Genomic DNA, 26,849 nt, shown 5'->3' on the forward strand with positions numbered 1-26,849 from the left:
GGAGGCGGGGCCGAGGAAGGAGGTGGAGCTAAGAGTAGTCCCTGAACACGCAGTGGGGAGCTACCACTGCTGGAGGCGAGGCTTGTCGCCAGCCAGTCAGAGGGCGCGATCGTGATTCCGTTAGTTCACTGGCTCCGCCGGCGGGAAAACCCAAGCTCGCGCCCCGCCTTCAAGAGCGCACCCATGTCAGGGAGGCTTTCTTTGGGCTTGGGGGCGATGAGGCTGCGCTCTGGTCAAGGAATTCTTCGGGCAGGTGGCGCGGATATTTCTTCAGATAGTGGCCAGCCAGGTCTCCCTGGGTTTAGGGATGAGATGGCCCCGATTCCTTCAGTTTGAGGGATGAAGTGGATGGGATTACATCATTTGGGGAAAGCATGCAGATGGGTCCCTTTAAGTTTGGAGCAAGAGGTGAAAATACATTCCACTCAGTATGAAGGAAGAGGTGGGATGATTTCCCTTTAGTTGGGGTAAGAAGATGCCCCTCAGCTCTGGGAAAATGATGTGATGACTCAGTTTGAGTGGGGAGGTAGAACATATTTTTCCTCAGTTTGGGCGAAGAAGTGGGGTGGTTGCTTCTCAGCTTGAATGAAAAATGGAGCCGGTCCTCCTCAGTTTGGGGCGAGATTAGCCGAATGCCTCCTCAGGTTTGGGGGAAAAGGTGAGTGGGTCCCTCTTAGTTTGAAGGGAATTGATAGGCTGGGTTTTCCATAGTTTAGGGAAAGAAGATACGTTCCCTTCAGTTTCAAGAAAAAGGTGAGGAGACTTCCTTGTAGTTTGATGGAAAGTGTGGCCGTGTGCTCCTCGGTTTGGGAGATAAAGAGGAACAGCTTTCTTTTCAGCCTGGGGAGAGCCGGGCCTAATCTAGGCCTTGGAGTTTCTGGGGACTTGGAGGACAGCGTTGTCCCTCACGGCTTTCTGGGCGCGCCCAATGCGCGTGCGCAGCTCTGGTCTGGGCGGGGGCCCGTAGGGGGTCCTAGGCTCCGGAGGGTGGCGGCGCACTGCCACCTGCAGTCTGCACGGGGCAGCGTCGGGGCCCGAGCCTTTGGTAACAGCAGTGGGCAGCTCGCCGCGGGTCTGCACTAGCTGTGGAGACGCGCCCCTCGGGCCTGGACCCCGCCCCTCCCCCCTCACCCCCCGCAGGCTGCAGCCTTGGGCGGGTGGGACAGTAGTGCCTCTGGAAGGCTGTGGGGGCTTACAGTTCTGAAACCGGGTCGGGGGAGCTTTGAGGAAGGTTTGGAGGAGCGGACTCGAAGGAATAGGTTTCGGGACTTGGGGGAGAGCTGCACTGGGGGATTTCCAGAGCTGAGAATGGTTTAGTGGGGGAGGAGCAGGGGTCCAGAGTCCGGGCGCCCGGAGCACGGTCTAGGAGTCCGGACCCGGCTTGGGGGTTTCGGAGCCAGGATTGGGGGGAGCGGGCCCCACGTGCTCGTGACGCGGGGGCGGCCGGTAGGCGCGGCGGCGACGCGAGGCCGGCGGCCGTGCGGTGCCGGGAGGGCGGCTAGGCAGTCGGCAGGATGCTGTGCGCAGCACTACCGCTGCTCTGGCTGCCCCTGGCGGGGGCGGCCGCAACCGAAGAGCCCACCCGGGAGCCGGGGTCGCCCAGCGAGCCTCCTCCAGGGCTGGCGCTCTTCCGCTGGCAGTGGCACGAGGTGGAGGCGCCCTACCTGGTAGCCCTGTGGATCCTGGTGGCCAGCCTGGCCAAAATAGGTGAGTGCGTCTGTGGGAAAGCCAGGCCGGTGGCTGGCAGCGGACCCACCCCCACCCCCTAGTCGCCAGATCTGGGCCGGCTTCTTGCACAGTGCCAGGACTCAGGCTCCGATTCCACAAATCCGGGCTCTCACAGAGTTCCTGCGCCCTCTCTTGTGGCTCTGCCTCCTCCCCTTCGCGCGGGGGAGGTCTGAGGCTTTGCCTTCCCTAAGGGCTGCCTTTGCTCTCTCCAGCCTCATCCCTAGACTCCTTTGCCCTCTCTGCTCCCCTCTTACCCTTGCAGTAAACCCTTCGGTCTGGCCCCTCCTCCAGCAATCTCCAGCCTCCTAGAACCCTCTGTCAGCGACGAGGATGAGTGGGGACATTGAAGGGATAGCGTTCTCCGGAAAGCTCAGGCATCTTGGTCCTGAAGAAGCAGTCTTCCCAGGAGACCACGTCCAAGTGTCCACTTTCTTGGGATACTAGACTGTCAGTTTTTCTCTAGTCCCCTTCTGCTCCCCTATAGATGCACTGTTCTTTAGGTGTGCTTAGCGGCAGCCCCCCCCCCCCCATAATTCAGATCTACATTCTTCCCACTTCAGGGGTAAAACAAACAAACAAAACAACAACAACAACAACAAAAACCCACCTTATTTATCAGGGCCTTGCTTACTATATGCTGCCTACACTAGGTGGTTTCGTACAGCCAATCTCCTTCTGTCTGCACAACTTGTGCTTCACATTGCTTACCTTGAATAGAGCTGCTTTTCCTTACTTCTGCCTCTGCCTCCCCACTTCTGAGCAGCCAGTGGCCCCTCCTCCCACCAGAGACCCTCCTCCCTCTCCCTGTTCTGCAGGCTCTTCTCTGGGGGTGACTAATTATAGCTGAGCGTTGCTACTCACTCCCCAGCTATGCTGGCACAGCCTGTACTCCAGTCTCACCAATACAGTCTTCATGTAGGAATTACATAGCTTAGAATTTGCCCCTCTACTGCCCACCACCCCCCTACCAAGGGACTCTGTTGGTGGGGAGGAGTTGCTGGGCAGGGACAGAAGAACTTTCCACTCTGTTCTGTCAGCCCATTAATAATGGAAAGTGGGGGCTGAAATGCCTTCAGGGAGCCTACTTCTGCCTGAGAGCAGACTTTGGTGATGGGTTTTGGATTGCATTGTGGGGGCTGATGCATGCTGTGGAGGTGAGGATGGAATAGAGTCCTTGAAGGAGAGGAGAGGGAAACTAAAAGTAGGGAGGGATGTGTATGGGCAGATCTATGACTGAATTTGCCTTAGGGTCTGTCAGCAGTGAGAGTAAGGTGGGAGAAGCCTCAGATTTGGGAACCAAGAATTGGGTTTACTGAGGATCTATGGGTTGTAGGAAAGTTCTTGTCTTATTTAGGGTTTATAGTAATGACTGTAGTTTCCCCCATAATTGGATGCCAACTCCTCTGGGGGTAGGCAAAGATAGCCTCTTCAACAGCCACACACACACACACACACACACACACACACACACACATACCACAAAAAACAAAAAACCTTCTCACAGAGGAGGGGAGAGATTGGAATACCTTCCCTCAGCTTTATTACTAGAAGGTTTGTTTTCTTTTGTTTTCCTTTTTATTCAACAAATATTTATATAGATCCCACTATGTACCAGGAACTGCCTGAAGCCCTTTGGATACGACTTCCAAAGGGCACTGTCTTGGCATTGGGTCTCACATAGGCTAACATGGAGGCTTCTTCACTACCTGCCACTCCAAGTATGGGGAGAGTTGTTCACTTGAGATCTCAGGGCCCAAGGGAGAGACAAAATGACTTATTTTAGTGGGGAAAGGTAGGAGTGGCGATAGTGCTGGAAACCCATTACATGCTTCGTCTTCTTTTCCTGGGGGACAAGTCTGTCATTATTTTCCCCCGGTCATTTTTTTTAAGATTTTTTATTAAAAAATTATTTTTAATGTTTATTTACCATTGAGACAGAGACAGAGTGCGAGCGGAGGAGGGGTAGAGAGAGAGGGAGACACAGAATCCGAAGCAGGCTCCAGGCTACGAGCTGTCAGAACAGAGCCCACCGCGGGGCTCGAACCCACGAGCCGTGAGATCATGACTTGAGCCGAAGTTGGCCGCCCAACCAACTGAGCCACCAAGACACCCCTAAAGATTTTTTATTTTTAAGTAATCTCTGTACCCAACTTGAACTCACAACCCCAAGATTAAGAGTCACATGCTCCACCTACTCAACTGACCAGGTGTCCCTTCCTCAGAGTCATTTTTAATTAATATTTGTTGAGAACCTACTATATGTGTGATATCCTGGTGGGCACATTCACACTGTATCATTTTATACCCACCTTGTGTAATAGGTAGTTTTCTCATATTATAGGAGAAGAGATTGAAGTTCAGGTAAATTAGTTCGTGATCATACAATTAGAAAGCGACAGAGCCTGAAGAATGAGGGATCGTCTTACCGCTAAACCCAATGTTTTTCAACTACTGTTTCCTTAGTTGAGGCATTATAATGAAAAGCACATTGGGCTAGGAGGTCTACAGTGCTGTTAGGATGTATAATATGCATTATGGTCTAGTTAGGGAGGCAGGACTCAATAATATATTAGGTAACATTTATTGAGTGATTATGATAAAGCATTGGGCTAAGTGCTATTGAGTAGATTGCTTTATTTAAACATCACAACAATCCTATGAGATCACTACTGTTTTTATTCCTATTTTGCTGATGAGAAAACTGAAAGAGAGGTGAAGTTATGTGCTCTGAGGTCACAGAACTAGTAAATAGGGGAGGTAGTCTTCAAACCCAGGCAGCCTGGATCTAGAGGCCCTGATTTTTACAGCTATGTTATACACAGAAATATACCAAATAACATTTGCTGAGGCTCAAATAATGGTTACGGATAAGGGAGATCAGAGAAAGGTGAGATGCCCTGAGGATGAGAGTAGAGAGGAGGGGGCATTGCCAGAAATGGAAATAGCAAGCAAAGGCCTAGGTTACCATGACAAGAACACCAAGAAACAGACAACTCTAGCTGCAGTGGAGGGTTTATGGGCATGGAGGTTGGAGATTCTAGTAGTCCTGCATTTCTTTTCTCTTTCCTTGGTCTCGGGGTCAGGGTTCCTGTCCTCGGATAACCTTCTAAGAGTGGGAGGTTATAGGCCAGTGTATATGTGTTGTGCGCACGTGTGTGTATGTGTGTGTGTGTGTGTGTGTGTCCAATAAGCTGATGCATCCTGCCCTCTTCTTGCATTGTAGTGTTTCACTTGTCTCGGAAGGTGACATCACTGGTCCCTGAGAGCTGCCTGCTGATTTTGCTGGGACTGGTGCTTGGAGGCATTGTCTTGGCTGTGGCCAAGAAAGCTGAGTACCAGCTGGAGCCAGGCACGTTCTTCCTCTTCCTGCTGCCTCCTATTGTGCTGGACTCAGGCTATTTCATGCCTAGCCGGCTGTTCTTTGATAATTTGGGTGCCATCCTCACCTATGCTGTGGTGGGCACACTCTGGAATGCCTTCACAACAGGTGCTGCCCTCTGGGGCCTGCAGCAGGCTGGACTTGTGGGTGAGTGACCCTAGAACCTGGACCAACCCCCTTCTTCACCTCTGGAGATCCCATATTGGCAAGAGCCATGCCCTGAGAGTTCTTAGGTCCCTCCCACCTGGAGTGCAAGGCAATACTCCAGATGGGCCTACAGCCTTCATTTAGGTCTCTGCCAGTTGAGTCTGGGCTTCTGCAGCATGACAGCTGAGCAGAGGCCTGGCTCCCAGCTGTGTGTGGGCTGCTGAGGCTGAGAAGCCTGCATTACTACTGCTGCCTCCTGCCCTCTGTTACCACACTGCCATTTGCCAGCCTTGCTCCCTTGAGGCACAATTCACCATTCCTGCGAGGGCCAGCCATCCTGGCTCTGCCCAGGCCACATTAGGGTGGTTTTCTGTTATTATTATTTTTTTTATTAAGATCTATTTATTTATTATAATAATTTTTTAAGATTTTAGTTTTAAGTAATCTCTATATGCAACGTGGGGCTTGAACGTACAACCCCAAGATCAAGGGTTGCATGCTTTTCTGACTGAGCCAGCCAGACACCCCTTTAGATTTTTTTAAAAGTAATCTCTACACCCAGCATGGGGCTCAAACTCACAACCCTGAGATCAAGAGTCACATGCTCTTCTGATTGAGCCAGCCAGGTGCCTTTATTATTTTTGATAAATCCATATTATACATCCACAGAATGCAATACATTACCCTGGATATTATATCTTTACTTATCACATGGACTCTTTATAGCTACTCTATTGGGGTATAATTTGTCCCATTTAATAGATGAAGAAATAGAGGCCCTTAAACTCATTTGATAAAGGTTAGCAGGAGAGGTCTGTTTTACTGAGGTTCTTTGCCCTCAGACTGCCTTTCCTGCTCCCTTCTTCCTTATTTCCTGCACCAAAATCCATTCAACTCGGAATGTTGATAATTCAGACTTCTTCCAAGGTACAAAGAGAGGTTTGCAATTTCTACTTGAGGCCTCCTACCTGGTTTTCCTAATGGGTGAGTGAACTCTTTGGGGCAGGAAGGGAAGGGAGGACATCAGACCATAATAATAGTACCAATAATAGTAATAATAATAATCCTAATAATAGGTAATATCTATTAGGTACTTACTTTGTGTTAGACTCTGGCTAAATAAAGGACTTTTTGAGGTAGATACTGTTATTATTCACAATATATACATGAGGAAACAGGCTAACAGAGATTTTATGACATGTTCAAGATCTCCCAACGGTGGGTGCTTTTCCTACCATACTTAGCCCTCACAGATCGACAGCCCCTACCCCTTCTGCTGAGTATTCTGAGTGTCATATCCTTTAGGCTGAGAACCACAAGGGTGGGAGAAAGCACTATCTCCCTAATAAAGCCAGTCAGCAGCCAATTTCCACCTGCTGGTGGTTCTTATTACTGTAGCTGCAGATTTTATTGTCAGTGCCACCTTAACTTTTCAGGTTATGTAGAGCTTTCTTAGCCATCTCCTGGGTTGATTTTGCAGCAATCTCGTGAGGTAGGCAGATGAGGAGGCATGGCTTAAGAGAAGTCATGTGACAGTGACAGCACCAACATCACAGAGCTGGTAAGTGGCAAAGCCAGGCCCTAGGCTCAAGTGTCCTGACCTGCGGGCTGATGCTGTGTTCACCATCCCAAGTCCTCTCTGGGTATCCTTGTTTCCACAGTGGGGGTGGAGCCAGGGCTTGTCACAGGGAATGCTGTGGGAAACTGGATACCTCGCCAACTGCTGTCCCCCATCTATCCCTCAAAAGCCCCTCGAGTGCAGGCCAGCTTGCTGGACTTTCTGCTATTTGGGAGCCTCATCTCAGCGGTGGACCCTGTGGCTGTGCTGGCTGTCTTTGAGGAGGTGCATGTCAACGACACTCTCTTTATCATCGTCTTTGGCGAGTCCCTGCTCAATGATGCTGTCACCGTGGTGAGAGTGCTCAGCTGGCTGCCATTCCCTGACCCCTGTTGCCATGCTCTGACTATTTGGGTGTCTGAGCATGCTCAGACCCTTCCCTGGGTTCCCTGGGTAAGAAATACAATCTCAGATTTCACCCTCTCCCAGTAGTCCCAGTTGAACCTTCCCCCTCCTTTCTCCTGACTCTCATCTTCTCACTCAGGTGCTGTACAAGGTCTGCAACTCCTTTGTGGAGATGGGCTCTGCCAATGTGCAGGCCACTGACTACCTGAAAGGAGTCGGTCAGTATTTTCCCGCTTTGGCTGGGTTGCTGAGTCCTGCCCCCTACTGCATCAGGACAGAGGAGGCTGTTGGGTTGCCTCATTCTCCTCTATAGAGAAATGGGGCCCTGAGAACCTGAGAAGGAGGGGCTTTCCTGGGATCCTGGCTCTGGGATCCTGACCCCTGGGAGTACAGTGGGCATTGTCCTCTACTCCCTGCCAGGCAGCAGTCTTATCCGCCCGGGTGGGGTCCAGGCCAGGGGTCACGCTGACAACCCACTCCTCCCCCAGCCTCCCTGTTTGTGGTCAGTCTGGGCGGGGCAGCCGTGGGCTTAGTCTTTGCCTTCCTCCTGGCCCTGACCACACGCTTCACCAAGCGGGTCCGCATCATCGAGCCGCTGCTGGTCTTCCTCCTCGCCTATGCAGCCTACCTCACTGCTGAAATGGCCTCTCTCTCTGCTATTCTTGCGTGAGTCCTGGGGGCCTTGCATGCAGGCAGCTGGGAGGGGACATTGGAGATGGTTGCCCCTCACATGGACAGAAGCAAGACCCTAAGGAGGCAATAGGTTTCCCTGTGCCCTTGTGGTAGTGGGAGCCTCAAATTCCCCTGGGAAGACAGTAAACCTCACGTCATATTTCAGGATCTACCTCTAGAATTGCCCTGGGCACTGCAGAACCTAGTCTTCCTCTTCCTGAAGTGCTCTCTGGGGTATAGGCTGAGCTAGAAGTGGATCTCAAGGCCTGGTGCCACTGGCTCTAGTGGCTACAGTACTGCAAAAGGTGCCTAGAAAGGATGCTAGTCAGAGCATGTTTCTCCCACCTACCTCTCCAGGAGGCACTGAATGGGAACTTGGAGACTTGGACCCTTATCCTAAGAGCCCCACTAGTTGTTCTGAGACTGTCTCCATGCCTCCTTGGGCTTCAGCCCTGATGGTCTGACATCCTGTGATGGGCAACACCCCTCCTGCAGCACGCTTGAACCCCAGAGGCTGTGCTTCTGCAACCCCTCCTTACTTGTCCTGTCTGTCAATTCCTCTTCCAGGGTGACTATGTGTGGCCTAGGCTGTAAGAAGTACGTGGAGGCCAACATCTCCCATAAGTCACGCACGGCTGTCAAATACACAATGAAGACTCTAGCCAGCTGTGCTGAGACAGTCATCTTCATGCTGCTTGGCATCTCGGCTGTGGACTCTTCTAAGTGGGCCTGGGATTCTGGGCTGGTGCTGGGCACCCTCTTCTTCATCCTGTTCTTCCGAGCCCTCGGTATTGCCAGCACCCTCTGCTTTCCCACTCTACTTCCTGCCCTGCCCCAGCTCATCTCCTAGTCTGAGTCCATATCCTTGTCAATTCCTAAGCCTCCCCACTATTGTTCATCCTTCCTAGCCCCTGTCAGACCTTAGCCCAGATACTTGGTACCATCCACTCCTGGGTCCTCCACTACCAAAGCCCTGCTCCCACTGGCCTCCCTCCTGCTGTAGGCGTAGTCCTGCAGACGTGGGTGCTGAATCAGTTCCGGCTGGTCCCTCTGGACAAGATTGACCAGGTGGTGATGTCCTATGGGGGCCTGCGTGGGGCTGTGGCCTTCGCTCTCGTCATCCTACTGGACAAGACCAAGGTCCCTGCCAAGGACTACTTTGTGGCCACCACTATTGTGGTGGTCTTCTTCACAGTCATTGTGCAGGTGGGAGAGCCCATGAGGCTGGGTAGGGAGAAGGTCCAACAGGCCCTGGGGGAGGCATGGAGCCTTTGGGACAGGGGCTCTTCTTTCTATTGGGGGATACAGGGGCCTGACTTCTCAGACCTTGAGTGCAGTGAGGTGGAGGTACTGAAGCTGAGGCCTAATTATGGGGAAAGAAAGGCAGGGAACTGGATAGGGCAGGGCTCACCTGCTGCCTGTCCATAGGGCTTAACCATCAAGCCACTGGTCAAGTGGCTGAAGGTGAAGAGGAGTGAGCATCACAAACCCACCCTGAACCAGGAGCTGCATGAGCACGTGGGTACCAGAACCCCATCCCTCCACCTATACCTCTCTTCCTTCTATTTTAAGCAGAGTCCTGATCCAGTCCCCCTACCCACCCCCCTTCTAGACTTTTGACCACATTCTGGCTGCAGTGGAGGACGTTGTGGGGCACCATGGCTATCACTACTGGAGGGACAGGTGAGGGAGCTCCCCCAAGGCTCCTTCAGCAGCAGCAGACCCACCAGCCAGGGCAGCACTGGGGATGTGCCACACTTCTGAGAAGGGACACAGCCAGGCTTGGGCTGGGTGACCTCTGCCAGGAGCCCTTTCAGTGGCATCCCAGTACTCTCAGCATAAGACAAGTCTTCGCAGTGAGGCCTGCCTGGCCCTGTGTGGTCTGGCACCTTCCAGACTCCAGCCTCATCATGCTGTGCTCTGTCCTTGACTGTCTGCCTGCTAATTACATGGAACCTGGTTTAGAACCTCAGGACTCATTGTGCTCCCCTACCCTGCCATTGGGACCTTTGCACATATTCTGTGTATTAGAACATTTTCTTACCTTCTCACCTTCTTAACCACTGTTTCTCCTTCAGATCTCACTATAGGCATCAAGTCCCTAGGGAGGCATTCCCTGGCCTCGCTGACTAGGACGAATCCCTATCATACTCTATAATTATCCTTTGTAGTTCTTGTTATTGTTGCAATTCTGGTTATTTGTAATAACTTCAATTTAATGTCAGGCTTTCCTATAATGCTGTAAGTTCCATAAGGGTGGGGACTAGCTTCAATATTCTCCCTGGCTGAGAGGCCTATACCAAGAGAGCCAGGCTGATGCTGGCAGTGCCCCTACCTCATCTGAGGAAGGGCCAGCCAGCTGGGCCTTGGGGATGGGACTCAGGCCTGGGCCTGACATCTTCTGTAGGTGGGAACAGTTTGACAAGAAGTACCTGAGTCAGCTGCTGATGCGACGGTCAGCCTACCGCATCCGGGACCAGATCTGGGATGTGTACTATCGACTCAACATCCGGGATGCCATCAGCTTCGTGGACCAGGTGGGCCAGCAGCCAGTGGTGGGTAGCCAGCAGAGCAGGGCAGGAGGGAGTGACAAGCAGGTAGGACCTGAGCGGGGAGTTGGGAATTCCTAGCAGACTGGTAAAGTGGCACCTGCAGAAACCAGCCTGACCTGATGCTGAATTCAGAGTCTGGCAAGGAGTAGAGAAAGTTGAGAAACAGCTAGACTCTAGAGTCAGGAGATGCAGTTCAAGTCTTATCACTTACAGACTTGTGACCTTGGTTAAGTCCCTTATCCTCTCTCAGCCTGTTTCCTCTGTTGTAAGAAAGCAGGAATAAGAATACATATGTCACAGAATTTTGTGGATTCAATATGTAAAGTGCATAGCATAGTACCTAGATGATCAAAAGAACAGAATAAGTGTTAACTCTTGTTGTTTTTATTACCCTTTGACTGTCTGTGGTACCCTCAATCTGCTTGCTTTCTGACCTCTGTCTTGGCCCCAGCAGGGAGGCCATATCTTGTCCTCCACAGGTCTCACTCTGCCCTCTATGCCCAGCCGCAATTCTATGGCAGAGACATCTGTCACGAACCTGTTGTAAGTCCTTGAACCCCCCTCCAATTCCTCAAGCTCCTCTCTCTTGGGCCCTCTCTCTGCATCCCTTCTGGGAAAGATTTGTGGGCACTTTTGCTTTTTGCCCTTCCCCTGGCCTGTGCCTCCTGGCCCCTCCTTAGCACACATGTTCCCTGCTTCCTGCAGGAGGGAGAGTGGCAGTGGAGCGTGTCTGGATCTGCAGGTGATTGACACAGTGCGCAGCGGCCGGGACCGTGAGGATGCTGTGATGCACCATCTGCTCTGTGGAGGCCTCTACAAGCCACGCCGCAGGGTGAGAGCAGGGAGGGTGTAAGAGTTCCAAAGGGGAGTGGAGGTGGGGGGCATTTGGGGGAGTGGTCTGGGGAGACCATGACTGCAGGCTCAAGAGGCAATTGGCACCAGCTAGTGAAGAGCTGTAAGTGCCCAGTGGAAGAGCATGGGCATTATCTTGTAATAACATTTAGCTTTTTTTTTTTTTTTTTGAAAGGGTTGGGCTGATATAAGCACTGTTTAAAGATATCTTCTTCTGGTAGCAGAGCATAGACCAAATTGGAGGGGCGAGGTGCGAGGCTGGGAGAGCCAGTTGGGAGGCTGGAGTGAAACACTGGATCAGAGTTGGGTGGTGGTAAAGGAGAGGAGCACATAGGATTGAGTGGTTGTCTTGAGGGGGAGAGGAGGGGATGGACTACAGAAGGCTTGATGGGGTCACAGGCAGAAACAGAAGTGCTGAGGAAGCCTGTGGGACCAGCTTAGTATGGGGAAGGCAGACATCTCTTGTAGGTAGTGTTAGTCTAATGCAGGTCAGGAAGCTCAGGCTGGAATGGTCCAACCCATTCAGGAAGGAATCTGTTGCAACCCCACAAGGGGGCAGCATGCCATTACCTTGAACTTTTCAGAAATGGGAAGGCAGCTGTTACCATTCCTGGCAGTTTTAACAGTCAAGATTGTTTCTACGGTTGAGACAGAACTGGCTTCCTTTAACTTGCTGGCACGGGTTATAATTTGACTCTCTGCAGCTCTGCAGAATAAGCCTTCAAAGGTTTCAAGACAGTTCATTTTCACACAGTCCTTCTTGCCCTCAGGCCAGCATCCCCTCTCCCTTGTCTCCCTATGTCTTCTCTGGTCATAAGAAACAAGGCCCTGAATGCAGCTCTAGATGTGGTTGACCACAGCAGGGCATAGAGGCTTTCTTTTTAGTTCTAGAACTTGCAAGTCTCTTCCCGATGTTCTGAATCCCTCCAGCTTTGTCTTACCACTCTGAGGCCCCAAAATGTCCTTACAATCAGGCATACTCCCATGTCTTCCTCAGTTAATGGCTATTCAACTCTGTCTCATCCAACCTGTGGGGGGTTTTGTTTCATTTTGTTTACTTTTTTCTTAAGGCACATCTCACTCACAAAACTAGACAGAATAAAATTACTGATTTATGCATTACTCAGCTCCCCTAATTATCAATGCATGGTTGATCTTGTTATATTCTGTACCTCTACCTCATCCCATCCACACTTTTTTATCTTAAAGCAAACTCCAGACATAGCATATCACCTCTAAATATTTCTTTTTTTTTTTTCACCTCTAAATATTTCAATATGTATCTCTATGTGGCAAGAAGTCTACGTATACAATGTATGTATAAAATAGTAGTGTGATTATCGCTTATAACAAATAACAATAATTTCTTCTCACATGAAGAAATCCAGTCAGTATTCATAATCATCTTTTTTCCAGGTGGTTTGTTTAAATCAGGATCCAAATAAAGCCCACATTTTGCATTTGGTAAATATTTCTCTTTATTAAAGAAAAAAATCTCTAATACTTCCTTCTCCTTTTCTCCCACTTGCTATTTATTTATTGAAAAAACTGGATATTTTGTCTCAGGGAATTTCCCATTTTGTAGATTTTGCTAATTATATTCCAGTGGCGATGTTTAACATGTTCCTCCATCCCCTGTATTTCCTGGTACTTAAATCTAGAGGCCTGGTCAGATTCAGGAACATTCAGTAGGTGTGCTTTGTATTATGTATTGTATCACATCAGGTTGTACATAACGATTGGTTGTCTATGGATGTGTGTGCATAAGATTGGTCAATGGGTGCAGTTCAACCAGTTCTTATGTAATCAATTAGAAAACAAAACAAAACAAAACTGGAGTAAGACTGTGCTTATCCCCGTTAAATGTCATTTTATTTGATTTAGCCCATCAGTGCATCGTTTGGATCCCATGTTTGGCACCAAATATCTGTTCAGATTCACATCATGTGAAAATTTGCTAAGCCTGTTAACTTTATATTTATCCAAATCAACATAAAAAGTTGAATAGGATAGAGCTGAGGACAGAGCCCTGTGGCATGCTACTAAAGACTTTCCTCTAGACTGCCATGGATCAAGCATTTTTGGGTATGGTTACTCAACTAGTTCTGCCATAATTCTTCATGTTCTTCACAGAAATGTTATCCGAGAGAGAGAGACAGATTGTTTAGTATGGAGTTACAAATATGAGATTATAGTTTCAGAGATAAGGGCTGGAAATAAACATAAACAGTCTTTATTGTCAGAGATTTCCTCACCTGGAAACATCAGAATCCCTTGGGGGAGCTTGCTAGACTACATATTCCTGGTTTTACCTCCTGGAGATTCTGATTTTGTAGTGTGGAATGGGACTAAGAATCTATGGCCTTAATAAATCGCCCAGGTGATTCATGCAGCTGGTGTGATGGCTGCATGATGTCTGTGACTGGGCTAGCTGAAGCTGGGGGAATGGAGAGTTCACTGCAGAGAGCTTTTGGAGGTGAGACATGAAGGCCAAGGACAACACTGTGAGAAATGTACATGGGAGAAAAGGAATGGGAACCAGCAAAGGAGAGGAGATGCGCAGTAGCAGATGGTGTCTTGGAGGCCTGGGCCAGAAGGACGGCTGGATGCTGCACAGAAGTCAGGCCAGTGCCTAACCAGAGATCATGCCATGGCATTGGTGACCAGGGAGAAAGCACTGTGGACTTGTGGACCCTGGAGTTGTATTTCTGGTATTTAAGAAAGTAATGGGTATAAGGGAAAGTATCAGAATCAAAGTATAAAAGTTTGGCAGCAAAAGGGAAGCAGTGGCCTTAATGAAAAGGCTTTCTTCAGGGGAGAATGGGCCAGGGGCATGCTTAAAAGCAGGGTGGTGGGCTGGTTGGCATGATGAGAGAAGGAGTGAAGGTGCTGGAGGGCCAGGAAATGGGAGGGAGCAGGGAGCTGATGGAGGCAGGGAGGAATGGGCTGAGCAAAGTGGAGGCCAGGGTTCAGGGTACGCCTGTGAGGGAGCTGGATTCCTGCACCCCCAGCAAAGAGGGATCCCTCTCGGTGATTAGGTGGGGGAAGGCAGATGGAAAACTTGAAGGGAGCTCTTAGAACTGGATTGGAGCAGCAGAAAATACAAGTTGTAAGAAAGGGTCGTGCTAGGGAGGTGAGCCCAGATAAGGTGATTTGGACCAGATGGCAGTACTTCTTTTTGGCAGTCTAGGTCGGTATGTAATGGGCTTGGTGTTTGTGAGAAAGAGTGGGAAGGAATAGATGATGGGAGTGGTCCTAAATTGGGTGCAGGTGGCTTTTGGGATCAAAAGAGTCCAGGGTGTCAGGAGAGATAGTTCTGGAAGTCCAAAGTTGTTGCAGAAATGGCTGGCTGGAGAGTTTCTCGTAGAGGGAGAATCCTATATAGCTGGATAGGGGTGTGTGGGCCAGGCACAGGGACCAGGCTCCTTAAATGGAAGGGCAAAGAAGGAAATGTCCCCCACAGTCTCATTGCAGCCCCAAGGGACAAGATACAGGGTCCCCTGCCTCTTATTACCTCATATCAGAGAAAATTGGGGAAGGGTAGTGTGGAGGATAGGGACAGCCAGATTTGGGGGGATAGGTTAAGTGATAAAGGGAAGTTATTCCCCCAGTGAACTGAGAATGCAGAGTGTCTGGCTGGGTTCCTTTTGTACTTTTTGTTTTTTTAATCCATGGCTAGTTCTGGAAAAATGGGGCTGGGAGGGTCTATCGTGCACATGGTGCTATGGCCTGGTCTCCTGTGGGAGGCCAAGGCTCCTGGCCTCATGGCAGGGTGGGCCTGTCATTGCCAGTACAAAGCCAGCTGCAGCCGCCACTTCATCTCAGAGGATGCACAGGAACGGCAGGACAAGGAGGTCTTCCAGCAGAACATGAAACGGCGGCTGGAGTCCTTTAAGTCCACCAAGCACAACATCTGCTTCACCAAGAGCAAGCCACGACCTCGCAAGACCAGTCGCAAGAAGGCATGTGCTTTCTCTGGGACTTCTGTTTGGGGCTGGAGGCTGATGGCACATAGTTTTGAGCTCTCAAGTATTGGAATCCAGCCCAGGGGAACCCCTAGTTGGTTAACCCTCAGGGTCTTGGTGGCTGCAATAGTTTGGGTTCCCTTTTGTATCTTCCTAGAGTCCCAGAAGGGTAAGGTGAGCCCTTTTGAGGGAGATCTGCGTCTTGCTTTGTGGTCACATCCTGGGAGGCAGCAGGACCTCCTACCAGAAGTGACCCAGCATGAGAAAGGCAGGTTCCTGAGGTCAGGGGGAGGAGGCGCTCCAAGAGTGCCTAATTCAGCCCAGGGTGAGGCATCCAGAGCCCTTGCTGGGGCATAGGTTACTTAGACTCTACAGTTGGCTGGGGGGCCAAGGGCTGATGGAACCACTGGGATTGATACAGATTCCCTCCCCAACTGTGTCAGGAAGACCCTACCAGACAACAGGGTTGGGATTTTGAGCCAGGGCCAGAGACTTAGGGTTTTTTTTTCTTGGTCCTCAGAAGGATGGTTTAGCTAACACTGAGGCCACAAATGGGAAACCTCCTCGAAACCTGAGCGTTCAGGACACAGGCAAGCAGGGAGTGGGGGTGGGGGGAGCTGAGGATGGGGTGGGGGGCAGAGGCCCATCAGCCAAAACCTGGAGGATCTCCTCTGTGCTACATTCAGTGCCATGGACTGAGACTCCTTCCCTCAGGGACCTCTTGGGCTTACCTGATTTCAAAGCTGGACATGTTCTAAGCAGTTCTTAATTTGTGACAGGAGGTATCTAGTATATAACTACAGGTTAGAGGCCTTAAGGACAGGGAGAAGGTGTCATGGAGAAGGGGGGAGCTTGAAGGATGGGTCACCCATGGGGCCCAGTGTCCTGCCTACAAAACCAGGAGTTTTTTGGATGAGCTGAGCATTGATGGGTCTTCCAGCTCTCCTGATGCTCATGTTTTCAGTTGATGATGGGGCTTCAGGGCTGAGAGAAGATGATGGAGGAGCTAGAAAGTATGACTTCCCTCCTGGCTTCCTCTGAGGACTCTGCTGTCTCTGGTGGCCTCCTAGGGCTCTGTAGCCCCACTTAGCTTCCTCTTCAGCCCTAACCCACTAGTCCAGTGCTGAAAGAGCCAGAAGATAAGGTGGGGAGGCTCTGCCAGCCGTGGGCTCTGCCTGGGTGGACAGGGAGCTGGTTTGGCGTCATGCAGTACCAAGAGGCAGCTGCTGGGCTGGCCACCCCCACTCAGCTCTTGTCCCTGTCCAGCTGCTGTGATCTTAACTGTGGAGTCTGAGGAGGAGGAAGAGAGTGACAGTTCGGAGACAGAGAAGGAGGACGACGAGGGGATCATCTTTGTGGCTCGGGCCACCAGTGAGGTTCTCCAAGAGGTCAAGGTCTCAGGTAATGGCTTCCTCCCAGCCCCCCACCCCCACCTGGGGCAAGAGGGAGCTGTGCAGCTGCCTTCTTCCCTCTTCACGCATGGCCTTTCCTCCAGACAACTCCCTTTTCCTACTCATTTCTTTACCAACCAGCATTTCCTGAGCATCTCCTTTATATCAGGAATCTGACATACCTGATCTAATTCAATCCTCACAATAACCAAGGTGGGGAAACTGAGTTCGTAGAGAAAAAAGGGACTTAGGATTTGTCCAGCAACCCACAGCAGAACTGGAATTTGAACCTGACCCATCTGACTCCCAAAACCTACACCTTTTTCACTGCCTCATTGCCTCCCTTTACAGTCTAGCTAGGAATATGAGGTGACAAGCAAACCTAACACCAGGCTCTGTTGTGACTCATGCTCAGCACACCTGCCCTCAGGTAGAGAGCACCTGGTGAAAGTGGCCGCCTGACCTGGGGGAGGAGCCTGAATTCATCAAAATGGCATTACAGCAGATAAAAAACAATACATACATTTTTCCATATGTGGAGACCTAACTTACTCATATCATTGCTAGTTGGCTCCAGCATCCTCAAGTGTCGTTTTAAAATGTCTTCTTATAGAAAATAACAAAATATATAATAGACAGAATCACAAACTTAACTGCCTATTACCCTGCTTCAATAATTACCTACTCCTAACCAATCTTATTTCATCTCTCCCCTCACCTATGCCCCTCTCTTCACTGGGTTCTTTTGAAGCAAATCTCAAATATATCACCTTGTCAATAAATACTTAAGCATGCATCTTTAAAAGATAGGGATTCTTCTTAAAAAATACAACTGCAGTACTATTATTATATCTAAAGTCCCTGTCATCAAATATCCAGCGTTCAAATTTCCCTGATTGTCTTAATATTCTTTTTTTTACAGTAGGTTTGTTAAAATAAAAATCCAGATAAGGCCCTCACATGACATTTGGTTGATAAGTCTCTTTTAACCTACAGCAATGGTTCTCAAGGGGGTGGTAGTGGAGTGATTTTGCCCACAGGGGACATCTGGCAATATCTGGAGACATTTTTGGTTGCCACAGCTGAAGAGGTGCACTTGCATGTAGTGGGTAGAAGCCAGGGATGCTGCTACATACCCTGTGATACACAGGACAGCCCTACAACAAAGTATCTGTGTTCCATCTTGTCATTGGTGTCAAGGTTGAAAAGCCCTGATTTACAGGTCCCCATACCTCCTTTTTCCCCTTCCAATGTATTTATTCATTATTACCTTTTTTTTTTTTAATTTTTTTTTAACGTTTATTTATTTTTGAGACAGAGAGAGATAGAGCATGAACGGGGGAGGGTCAGAGAGAGAGGGAGACACAGAACCTGAAACAGGCTCCAGGCTCTGAACTGTCAGCACGGAGCCTGACGTGGGGCTCGAACCCACGAACTGCGAGATCTTGACCTGAGCTGAGGTCGGACGCTTAGCCGACTGAGCCACCCAGGCGCCCCATTATTACCTTTTTAAAAGCTCTTCTTAAAAAATATTTATTTATTTATTTATTTATTTATTTATTTATTTATTTTGAGAGAGACAATATGCACGCGCGTGAGCAGTGGAGGGGCAGAGAGAGAGAGAAAGGGAGAGGCAGAATCCCAGACAGGCTCCGCGTTACAGCACAGACCCCATCACAGGGATTGGTCCCACAACTGTGAGATCATGACCTGAGCCAAAATCAAGAGTCAGATGCTCAACCAACGAGCCACCTAGGTGTCCCTCCAATGTATTTATTGAAATAATCTGGTTATTTGTCCCACAGTCTTTCCTTGTCTGGATTTTGCTGATTGCATCCCCAAAGCATCATTTAATATGTTCCACCATGCCTTTTATTTCCTTTAAACCAGCAATTAAATCTAGATCAGATTTCAGTTTAGATGTTTTGGTAAGAATACTTACTTGAGAGGTAGCAATGGTGTAGTTTGTATCACATCAGGAAACACATCCCATATCACTGTTTCTCTTTTGTGAGGTTAATATTGATCATTGGGTTCAGATGTTAGCCCCGTCCATTATGAAGTTCTCCATCAGTGTTTCACCAGTCTTAGCAGTCACTGATGATCATTGCTAGATCCAACATTTCATCCAGGGTTGTACAGTGGTCATTTTCTACATTGTTTTTTCGTCTGCGTTACTAGCAATTCTTCTATTAAAAAAACTTCTCGTCAATGACTTTGTTACTTTGAGGTACAGTTCATACTGGAATAGATAAATGCTTGATTTTAGTCCTTTCACTAATCGGTTTTCAAACCAGTGAAGCATCCTCCAAAGGTGAAGACTGAATTCTTTTGCTGTTTTAGTTTGGTCGTTGTTGTGAAAATGTAATATTCCAGGTCTTTTAAGAGAGGTAGTTTTACTTCCAATCACAGCATCAATACATTTCATACTGTACTTGACTGCTCAGGACTTTATCAATGAGCAGGTATGTATGTGCACCTGTTATACGCAAGGCATCGTGCTTGACTTGGAGAGCAGGGGGCGGTAGGTGTCCAGGGGTTTCTCTTTCCCAGGTTTCCTCTTTCAGAACCTCCAACTTCCTGCCATGCAGTGGCCCAGTCTTCCATCCTGGCTGCCAGCAGTCCTGGGACTCCTGGCTCAGGTCCCCTTTGTGGCACAGTGTTAGCCTACTATTGGGTTTGCATGAGCTCACACTCCTGGGCTCTGTCCCACCAAAGGGCTGTTATGGGTGCTCAGGCAGGGTGTCCAGCACCAAAGCCTTTGGTGTAGAGCCTTGAGATATTCCTCACCCTCACTGCTGTCTCCTCTGGGATGGGCCTGGCAGGATATGATTTCTTATGCCAGAGCTGCAAGTCGGTGAGGGCTGATCGCAGATGGGCTTTTTTCCTGCCTGGCTCTTGCTTTCTCTTGCTTTAGTTATTTTCATTTGTTTAGTCAGTATTTGCCAAGCAACTACTATGTGCCTAGGCCTGTTCTAGGTGCTGAGGATACCATGAGAGCAAAACCAGCTGTAGTGCTTTCCCTCGGCAAGGCATTCATCAACTAATTACACAAATGGATGTAATAGGGCAAATGTGGAATGAATTTATTTATGAAAATGCAGTTATACTTGAGAAGGATTCCAATGTGTTACTAATGAGTTCGTGTGTATTCTCTGTCCCTAGGGAGCCTTGAGGTGTGCCCAAGCCCACGCATCATCCCCCCCTCCCCAACCTGTGCAGAGAAGGAGCTACCCTGGAAGAGTGGGCAGGGAGATCTGGCAGTCTACGTGTCCTCGGAAACCACCAAGATTGTGCCTGTGGACATGCAGACAGGCTGGAACCAAAGCATCTCGTCCCTGGAGAGCCTGGCATCCCCACCCTGTACCCAAGCCCCAACTGTGACCCGCTTGCCTCCTTGCCCACTGGCTGCTGAAGAGCCTCAGCACCCTTTCAACCTGCCGTATGATCCACGCCCTAGCTTCGCCTTTCCCCCAAGCCTAGCCAAAGCTGGCCGCTCTCGCAGTGAAAGCAGCGCTGACATCCCCCAGCAGCAGGAGCTACAGCCCCTCATGGGATATGAGGACCGCACCCATCTTAGTCCAGGCACAGCCAACTCCCACTGGTGCATCCAGTTCAACAAAGGTAGCCGGCTGTAGCCCAAGACTCAAGGAGGAGTAGGAGGCTGGATCCCCCATGGGAAGTCTTCCCTGGGCAATAGGCAGAGGCAGAGGAGCCCACTTAGCCTGACAGGGGGCCAGAGGAGCCTGAACTAGCAACTGGGCTTCCTTGTGGCAGGTCAGAAGGGTGTTGGGCTGGTCCTCACAGGGGCACTTTCACTACCCTCCCTGCTCCTAATTCCTGCCATCGTCCCTTTCACTAAGGCCCTTACCCTGGCTAAAGACCCAGTCCAGAGCTTCTAGGAGCTAGGCCCACCCACTTGGGAAGCTGATGCTCTTTCCCCAGTGGACCCCCCGGGAGTCACTCTAGGCAGCTGTTCCTGCCCCCAAAGCAAGGCATCATTCCACAGCTAATGCTGGCCTTTCCTGCCCTTCACTCACCCCAGCACCAGCTCAAGGACAGCACCCTGGCAATGAGGCTCCTTGAGGGGCTGGTCCTCAGAGGCACTGGGGTGGGAGGTGGAGCAGGTCTCAACCTTAGGCTTTGTTACCTATTGGGTCAGCTACCTATAGCCAATTTTTGAGGGGCAGTGGGAATCTGTGTCCAATTCTTGCTTTATCTCCTACACTTTGCTGACATTTATTGGGGCCATAGTTCTTTCTTTTACAGGATCAAGGCCACAGGGCTGGGCCTCGCTTCAGATCAGGGCTGTTTCTTGGCAGGGGTCACTCTGAAGATATGCTGCTCTGCATCCAAGTCTGGAACTTTCAGATCCCTGGGTCTATATTTTCTAAGGAGGGGAGATAGTGGCCTCTGGGACACTACCACCTTGACATTCCCCAAATAGGAAAGAAGCCAGGTATTCCAGGGCCACCACTCCACTGCTCTGGGGGCTGGGATGCCTGGCTGAAGTAATAAGGGGGCTGTCTGGGTGGCAGGTAACTTTCCTGGGGTTAGTACCTGCTTTGTGTCTTGTATCTTGAACCTGAGACACATTAAATATCTCTCAGATGGATGGGTGTCCTGTGTCCATGGGGGGGTGGCTCTAGGGGTGGGGGGGGAGCAACTGGGGTATCTAGTGAGGGAAGCAGAAACTTGCAACTGCCTGCCTTGGGGCTTCTAGGATAGAGCATGGAGGGGGATCCTGGGAAGGACTGTTAGGCGTGCTGGCCCTCTTCCTTTCTCCTTCCTCCCTTCCCAATATGGTCCCCTGAGCAGGGGGCCTGCAGTAGTAGTCCAGGGATCACTGTATGGGCACAGGGTCACAGAAAATGGGGAGACCAGCAGGGAAAGAGACCCCAGAAGATAGATCCCCAGGTACCCAAAGATGCAGCCACTACATACTGGGACCAGATAAGCCTTCCTTGAAAACCTGGAGGCAGGTGTAGGACAAATAAACAGAAATACTCTGCACATGGCAGATGGGAGGCCAATATCCAGGGAGGTGGTTACTCTATGAGTTTACACTACAAATTAGGTAGTGTGGGGTCCAGAAACATCTAGGAACAGAAAGGAGACCCTTAGGTAGTATCAGTCCCAAATTTAATTTCCACTGTGTCTGAAGAACTTTTAAGAAAATATCTGACTATATTGAGATATAATATATGCTATATATATAAAACATATATAACATATGGTATATAATATACTATAAAACTCACCCATTTAAAATATACAGATTGGTGGTTTTTAATATATTTACGAGTTGTGCAACCCTCATCACAATCTAAGTTTGGAACATTTTAATTATCCCCAGAAAACCCTGTGCCTATTGGCAACCACTCCTCATCCCCTACTGCCCAGCCCTAGGTAATCACTAACCTACTTTCTGTTTCTATAGATCTGAAGGACTCTGGATGCTGTGAAGGTTACATATTTAGTCAACAAGCATTTACTTTTTCTGTGTTATGAATGGGAAAATGGGAGGAGGAGTGACTTGAGCTTTGCCCTCACATTGTTTATACTTGGCAGTGATAGGGCCTGGTAGTTAAACAGTCCACTGTCACTTACCAGTTATGTCAGCTTAGGCATGCTACATATACTCTGTGAGCCTCAGTGTCCTCATCTCTAAGACAGAATAACAGTTATTTTATAAGTTTGCTGTCAGGATGAAATGACAAAATAAGAATCTAGTACACAGCATGGCCCACAGTAAGGGATCATAAATGTTTGCCATTACAGGTCTTTTTTTTTAAGTTTATTTTGAGAGAACATGCTCAGGAGGGGCAGAGAGAAAGGGAGAGAGAATCTCAAGCAGGCTCTATGCTGCCAGCACAGAGCCCGATGCAAAGCTCCATCTCACAAACCATGAGATCATGACCTGAGCTGAAATCAGCCAACAGCCACCCAGGTACCCCAAGAAGTATTTTGAGCCACCTGGGCACCCCATGCCACTACACGTCTTATATCGCAAGGCAAGGAGCAAGGAAAGTGCTGTGGGGCCCTGAGGAGATTTGAGAAGGCTTTGGGAGGAGCTAGTGTGGGTGAGAGTGTGTGTAGGGATTCAGACAATATAGGCAAAGTTGGGTGGGTGCATTCCAGGTAGAACAGTATAAACAAAGGATGCCCAGAGCACACATGGCAAAAAGCTAGGAGCAGTGGGTGTTGTACTCTGGAGAGACCAGCCAGGGACACAAAGGCTTGGGGGGTGACACTGCTGAGTTTTGGAGGTGGCAGAAAGTTGGTCTGGGAGAATTGTGATCTGGAATGTGGTGTGGGCAGTAATGTGCTTTTGGGAGCTCAAACGCAATTGGTATCAGATGGAATGAATGAAACCCCAGGTGGAGGATGGACTGGTAGAAAAGAAGGCTGGGGATGGGAGGCCTGTATCTGTTCAAGCAGCCTGGGGACATGAAGAGGCTGGAGAGGGCAGGCAGCCATTCTCAGACTTTAGAATCACAATCACTGAGAATCTGTCAAACATGCAGATTCCTGGGCCTGTCCTAAGGTTCTGACTCAGCAAGGCTATGCAGACCCAGAAATCTGTAATCTTTTTTTTTTTTTTAAGTTTATTTATTTTGAGAGCATGCATGCAGAAGCGGGGGAGGGACAGAGAGAGAGGGAGACAGATTCCCAAGCAGGATCTGCACCATCAGCACAGAGCCCAATGCAGGGCTTGAACCTACAAACTGTGAGGTCATGACCTGAGCTGAAATTAAGAGTCGGATGCTCAACTGACTGAGCCACCCAGGTACCCCTCAGAAATCTGTAATCTTAATCAGCTCCCTTCAAGGGAGACAACAGAGACCACATCCTTTGAGAATTTCTAGATTAGAAACGTAGTAGAAGTCAAATAAACACAATCACACTACCAAAGGTGTAGGTGAGAGGGTGCAGGCGGCTCCTGGCTTGGTGCTGGGTAACTAAGGATAGTGGGACAGCCAGGAAGACAGAGTTAGTCAGAGATAGAGGGGGAGAAAGCAGGTGAACACAGCCAGGGAGCGGCAGGCACCTGGGATGTAGGAGAGTGAGCAAGTCAGGGGCTTGTCTGCGGTTCACCACCTAACTGGGCAAGATGGCAGACATGGCCTTCAGGGCACCCTGAGCTGCATCCAGACCTTGAAGGAAGAAGGATTTTGACCAGGGGAGATGGGCATGGGCTTTCCAGGTAGAGGAAACAGACAAGATTTGTGGTCAGATGAGTTTTTCAGGCCAGTATGGAGTTTGGAGTTTATTTTGGCCCAAAGTGAGAGAGATCTGGAAGGTTTGGGGATATTGTCACCCTTGCTATCTAGGGCAGTACTTAAGAGAGTGTGCAAGTTTTGGGATGGAGTGAGGGCAATGACTTTGGGTCTCTCATCACTAGGCCCATAGCCCCTCTCCTGTTTTTGATTGATTCATGTTGGCAAGGAATGGGAGGCTGAGGGAAGGCTGGGGAAGGGGCAAGAGAAGGAGGTCCAACCCTATTTTATGATCTCAGTGGAAAAAGCTGTTGTGAGTAGTTTTTGTTGCCAGCAGAGCCACAGAGATGGGCCCCATGAGTCACTGCTCAGTCCTGCAAACTCAGCCCATACAGCCTCCTGTGGTCAGCAGCCTGGGCTTGTTCCAGGTCCAGCCCCCAGTGTTCCCCTCTAGGCCTCAGTATGTCCCCATTTCTATCTATATCTTTGCCATCCTAGGACTGTGCATCCTGCAGCTCTCTGCCTTTTCTGTTTCCTTTTCAGACTGAGCCTCTGAATCTATTTGTGACTCTGGCTTACATCTGGCTCAAGGATAGGGAGCCTCATGGGGACAGGAGTAACGTGACCACTCTCAGGCGCCCCTAAGCATTTGTTCTATGCCAGGCCATATGTTAAGTGCTGGAAGTACAGAAGTGACAACACTGTTTTCATGTAGCTACAATGCACATTGTATTGTGGAGTGAATAAACTAAGGCCTGACCCTGACCCTCGATCTGTCTGCCTGTGCCCAGCAGTGCTGGGGTCAGCTATGGCCTGTGGCTTGGGGACTCTTACCTGCTTCTGGTATTGAAGGGGTATGTGTGCCTGCCAGCAGGTCTCCCCAGCTCTTAGGGCTCTTAGGAGGCCTGGCTGGTGGCTGGAGGTGGGCAGACAGTGGGCAACAGAAGGAGAGGGAGGGAGCAGGAGGCAATGACTCAATGGGGCGGCCCTGGGACAGTTGGGGAGGGAGCCAAGGTTGATCCTGATGCTCACTAAAGCTCTAGGAGGATGGGACCAGAGGACCCGGCTGGGAGCTGGGGATGGAGCAGGACAATTCCAAAGCTCCTCTGGCAGCCAGATCAGCTCATGAAGAAGGCTCCTAGGAACCTGGTCTGAGAATCTGGACTTTGGGGGCTGATGTGGCAGCTAGGATGGGGCGGGCAGGATGCTGTTCCCACCGTGCCTGCTTCTGACACTCTGGTTTGCTCCTCCGGCAACTTCCAGGCTCATGCTTTAGAGCCAAGGAAGTCATTGTACCCACTGCCCCCTCCCCTCCCAGGAACCAAGGGCCAGAGCATGTTGTGGGCACAGTGTGTTCTTCTGGCCACATAGCCTACCTTCTTACAATCTTCCCAAAATTTTGGGGAGTTTCAGGCCAGGCACACATGCCCTAAAGGGACCTCATACCTCTGAGCTGGGAGGGATCTCACAGGTCAAGTCTCTAGGTAACTTTCACCAGTTCAGGATCCCCTGACTGAGGGTGAAATGATGGGGAGGGCATGAATATAGCCCAAATGCTGGCAGCCAGTGGACATTGACATATGGGAGGGTCTTTCCAAGTCCTTGTGGCAACCCCAGGGGGAAAAAAAGGAATGACTTTCTTTTTTTACAGGCAAGTAAGGCTTAAAGAGAACTGAGTTGCTGGAGCTCACCCAAAAGGTAAGTGCAAGAGCAGGCCTGGGTTACAATCTCTGGCTCCAGGACCCTGACCCCAGTCCCAGCCTCCTTGGCTGGACTTTGTGGGGAGGGGGTGTAGGTGAAAGTGACAGGAATGCACCAGAGTGGAGGGTCTGGGCCTGGTGGATTCTGGCAGGCCTGGGTAGTTCCTACCCCAGCGGCCTCCCTGCCCCCATCCTCCCTCCAGCCCAGACAGCAGTCCCCCATCTGGTCTTGGAATCATACAAACCTGTGTCTTGGGGCCCGGGCCTGGGCAGAAGATTGAGGACTGCAAAGGAGGGGCCCTTTCCTCCTACCCTCCATAAGATACCCCTACTGGTTCCCAGCAGCCCCAAGCTGCTGGTTTGGGCTTAGGAAGTTTCTCTTTCCAGGGGACTCCTGGGATCTTGGGCCCACACTTTTCTTCTCGTGAGTTGTGAATGCTCCCAGTTTTGCTGACAGAGAGTGGGGCACCCCCCGCCCATACTTCGTGCATTCAAGAGCAGATTCCCCCCACTCCCACAAACCCTTTCCTTCGACCCTCCCGGCCCAGGCACCCACTCATGCACCCTCCAGCATCTACACCACTTTTGCCGGCAGGCGGACCGCTTCCGGCGCTCTCCAGCAGTCCGGTGAGTGGGCATCTTGGAACAGCTGGGCTGGTAGTCGTTGCTCCTCCCGGCCGATAGAGCAGTCGAGTCAAGTAAGCGGGCCCCGAAGGTGGGAGTGGAGCCAAGCCGCCTGGCCCGGAGGGTGGCAGGAGGCGGCGGCGGGCTTAGGACGCTGCGAGGGCTGCGCGCCTCAGTGCTTTCACTGGAGTCCGGGGCGGGCAGCTGCCGTCGGGCCTGGGGTGGGATGTAGCTCTGTCCTCCGGCCCCTAGGGGGCGACGCGGTGCCGGGTCTTCCGCCGCCCTGCGTTCCCTCCCCGCGGCCAGGAGGCGGCGCCAGTGGACGCCGGGGCGTCACGCTGTACCCGCCGTCCGTGGCGGTGTGGAAGGTTCGAGGGCTCGGATGTGCGGCTTCTCGGCTTCGCGGTTCCGCGTGCGGGGGTGTGAGGGCTAAAGACAGGCGAGGGATGGGGCATGCGAGTGTTGCGGCGAGGCAAGGCCGGGTTGGGCGGGCGTCAGCGGGAGGCAGCCCCGCGCCCACGCCTTGAGCGTGCCACATGCGTAGGCCGGCCAAGCGTGGTGGTGAGTGCGCGTCCGAGCGTGGGGGCGCTCTTGGCTGAGGCTGGTGTGAGCACGGACGCGCGGGGACAGATCCTTGTCATTCTCTGTCGTTTCAG

The 26,849-nt window shown here is 50.6% G+C and overlaps 1 protein-coding gene across 2 annotated transcripts; it reads left to right on the forward strand.

The window, feature by feature from the left end:
- The first annotated feature begins 100 nt into the window (after positions 1–100).
- On the forward strand, positions 101–21,262 carry SLC9A5 (solute carrier family 9 member A5). Of its 2 annotated transcripts, XM_049622880.1 has the most exons (17): positions 101–1,707; positions 4,952–5,254; positions 7,003–7,166; positions 7,357–7,435; positions 7,706–7,883; positions 8,457–8,677; positions 8,893–9,095; positions 9,318–9,407; positions 9,502–9,572; positions 10,297–10,426; positions 10,896–10,984; positions 11,147–11,273; positions 12,710–12,757; positions 15,085–15,255; positions 15,779–15,848; positions 16,525–16,659; positions 19,815–21,262. In XM_049622880.1, exons 1-17 carry the CDS (start codon positions 1,515–1,517, stop codon positions 20,285–20,287), a joined length of 2,745 nt encoding a protein of 914 aa, XP_049478837.1. In that variant the 5' UTR covers positions 101–1,514; the 3' UTR covers positions 20,288–21,262. The 2 variants fall into 2 exon arrangements, with proteins under 2 accessions (XP_049478837.1, XP_049478838.1); XM_049622881.1 differs by lacking the exon at positions 12,710–12,757.
- Positions 21,263–26,849: the final 5,587 nt, after the last annotated feature.

Source organism: Panthera uncia (assembly GCF_023721935.1).
Source record: "Panthera uncia isolate 11264 chromosome E2 unlocalized genomic scaffold, Puncia_PCG_1.0 HiC_scaffold_20, whole genome shotgun sequence".
NCBI lineage: Eukaryota > Metazoa > Chordata > Mammalia > Carnivora > Felidae > Panthera > Panthera uncia.

Bases quoted from the DNA above. Each gene is read 5' to 3' on its own strand.
- SLC9A5 (XM_049622880.1), top strand. From the start codon at position 1,515: ATGCTGTGCGCAGCACTACCGCTGCTCTGGCTGCCCCTGGCGGGGGCG. The intron at 9,096-9,317 runs GTGGGAGAGCCC...GCCTGTCCATAG, and splicing joins TCTTCACAGTCATTGTGCAG to GGCTTAACCATCAAGCCACT. The intron at 9,408-9,501 runs GTGGGTACCAGA...CCCCCCTTCTAG, and splicing joins ACCAGGAGCTGCATGAGCAC to ACTTTTGACCACATTCTGGC.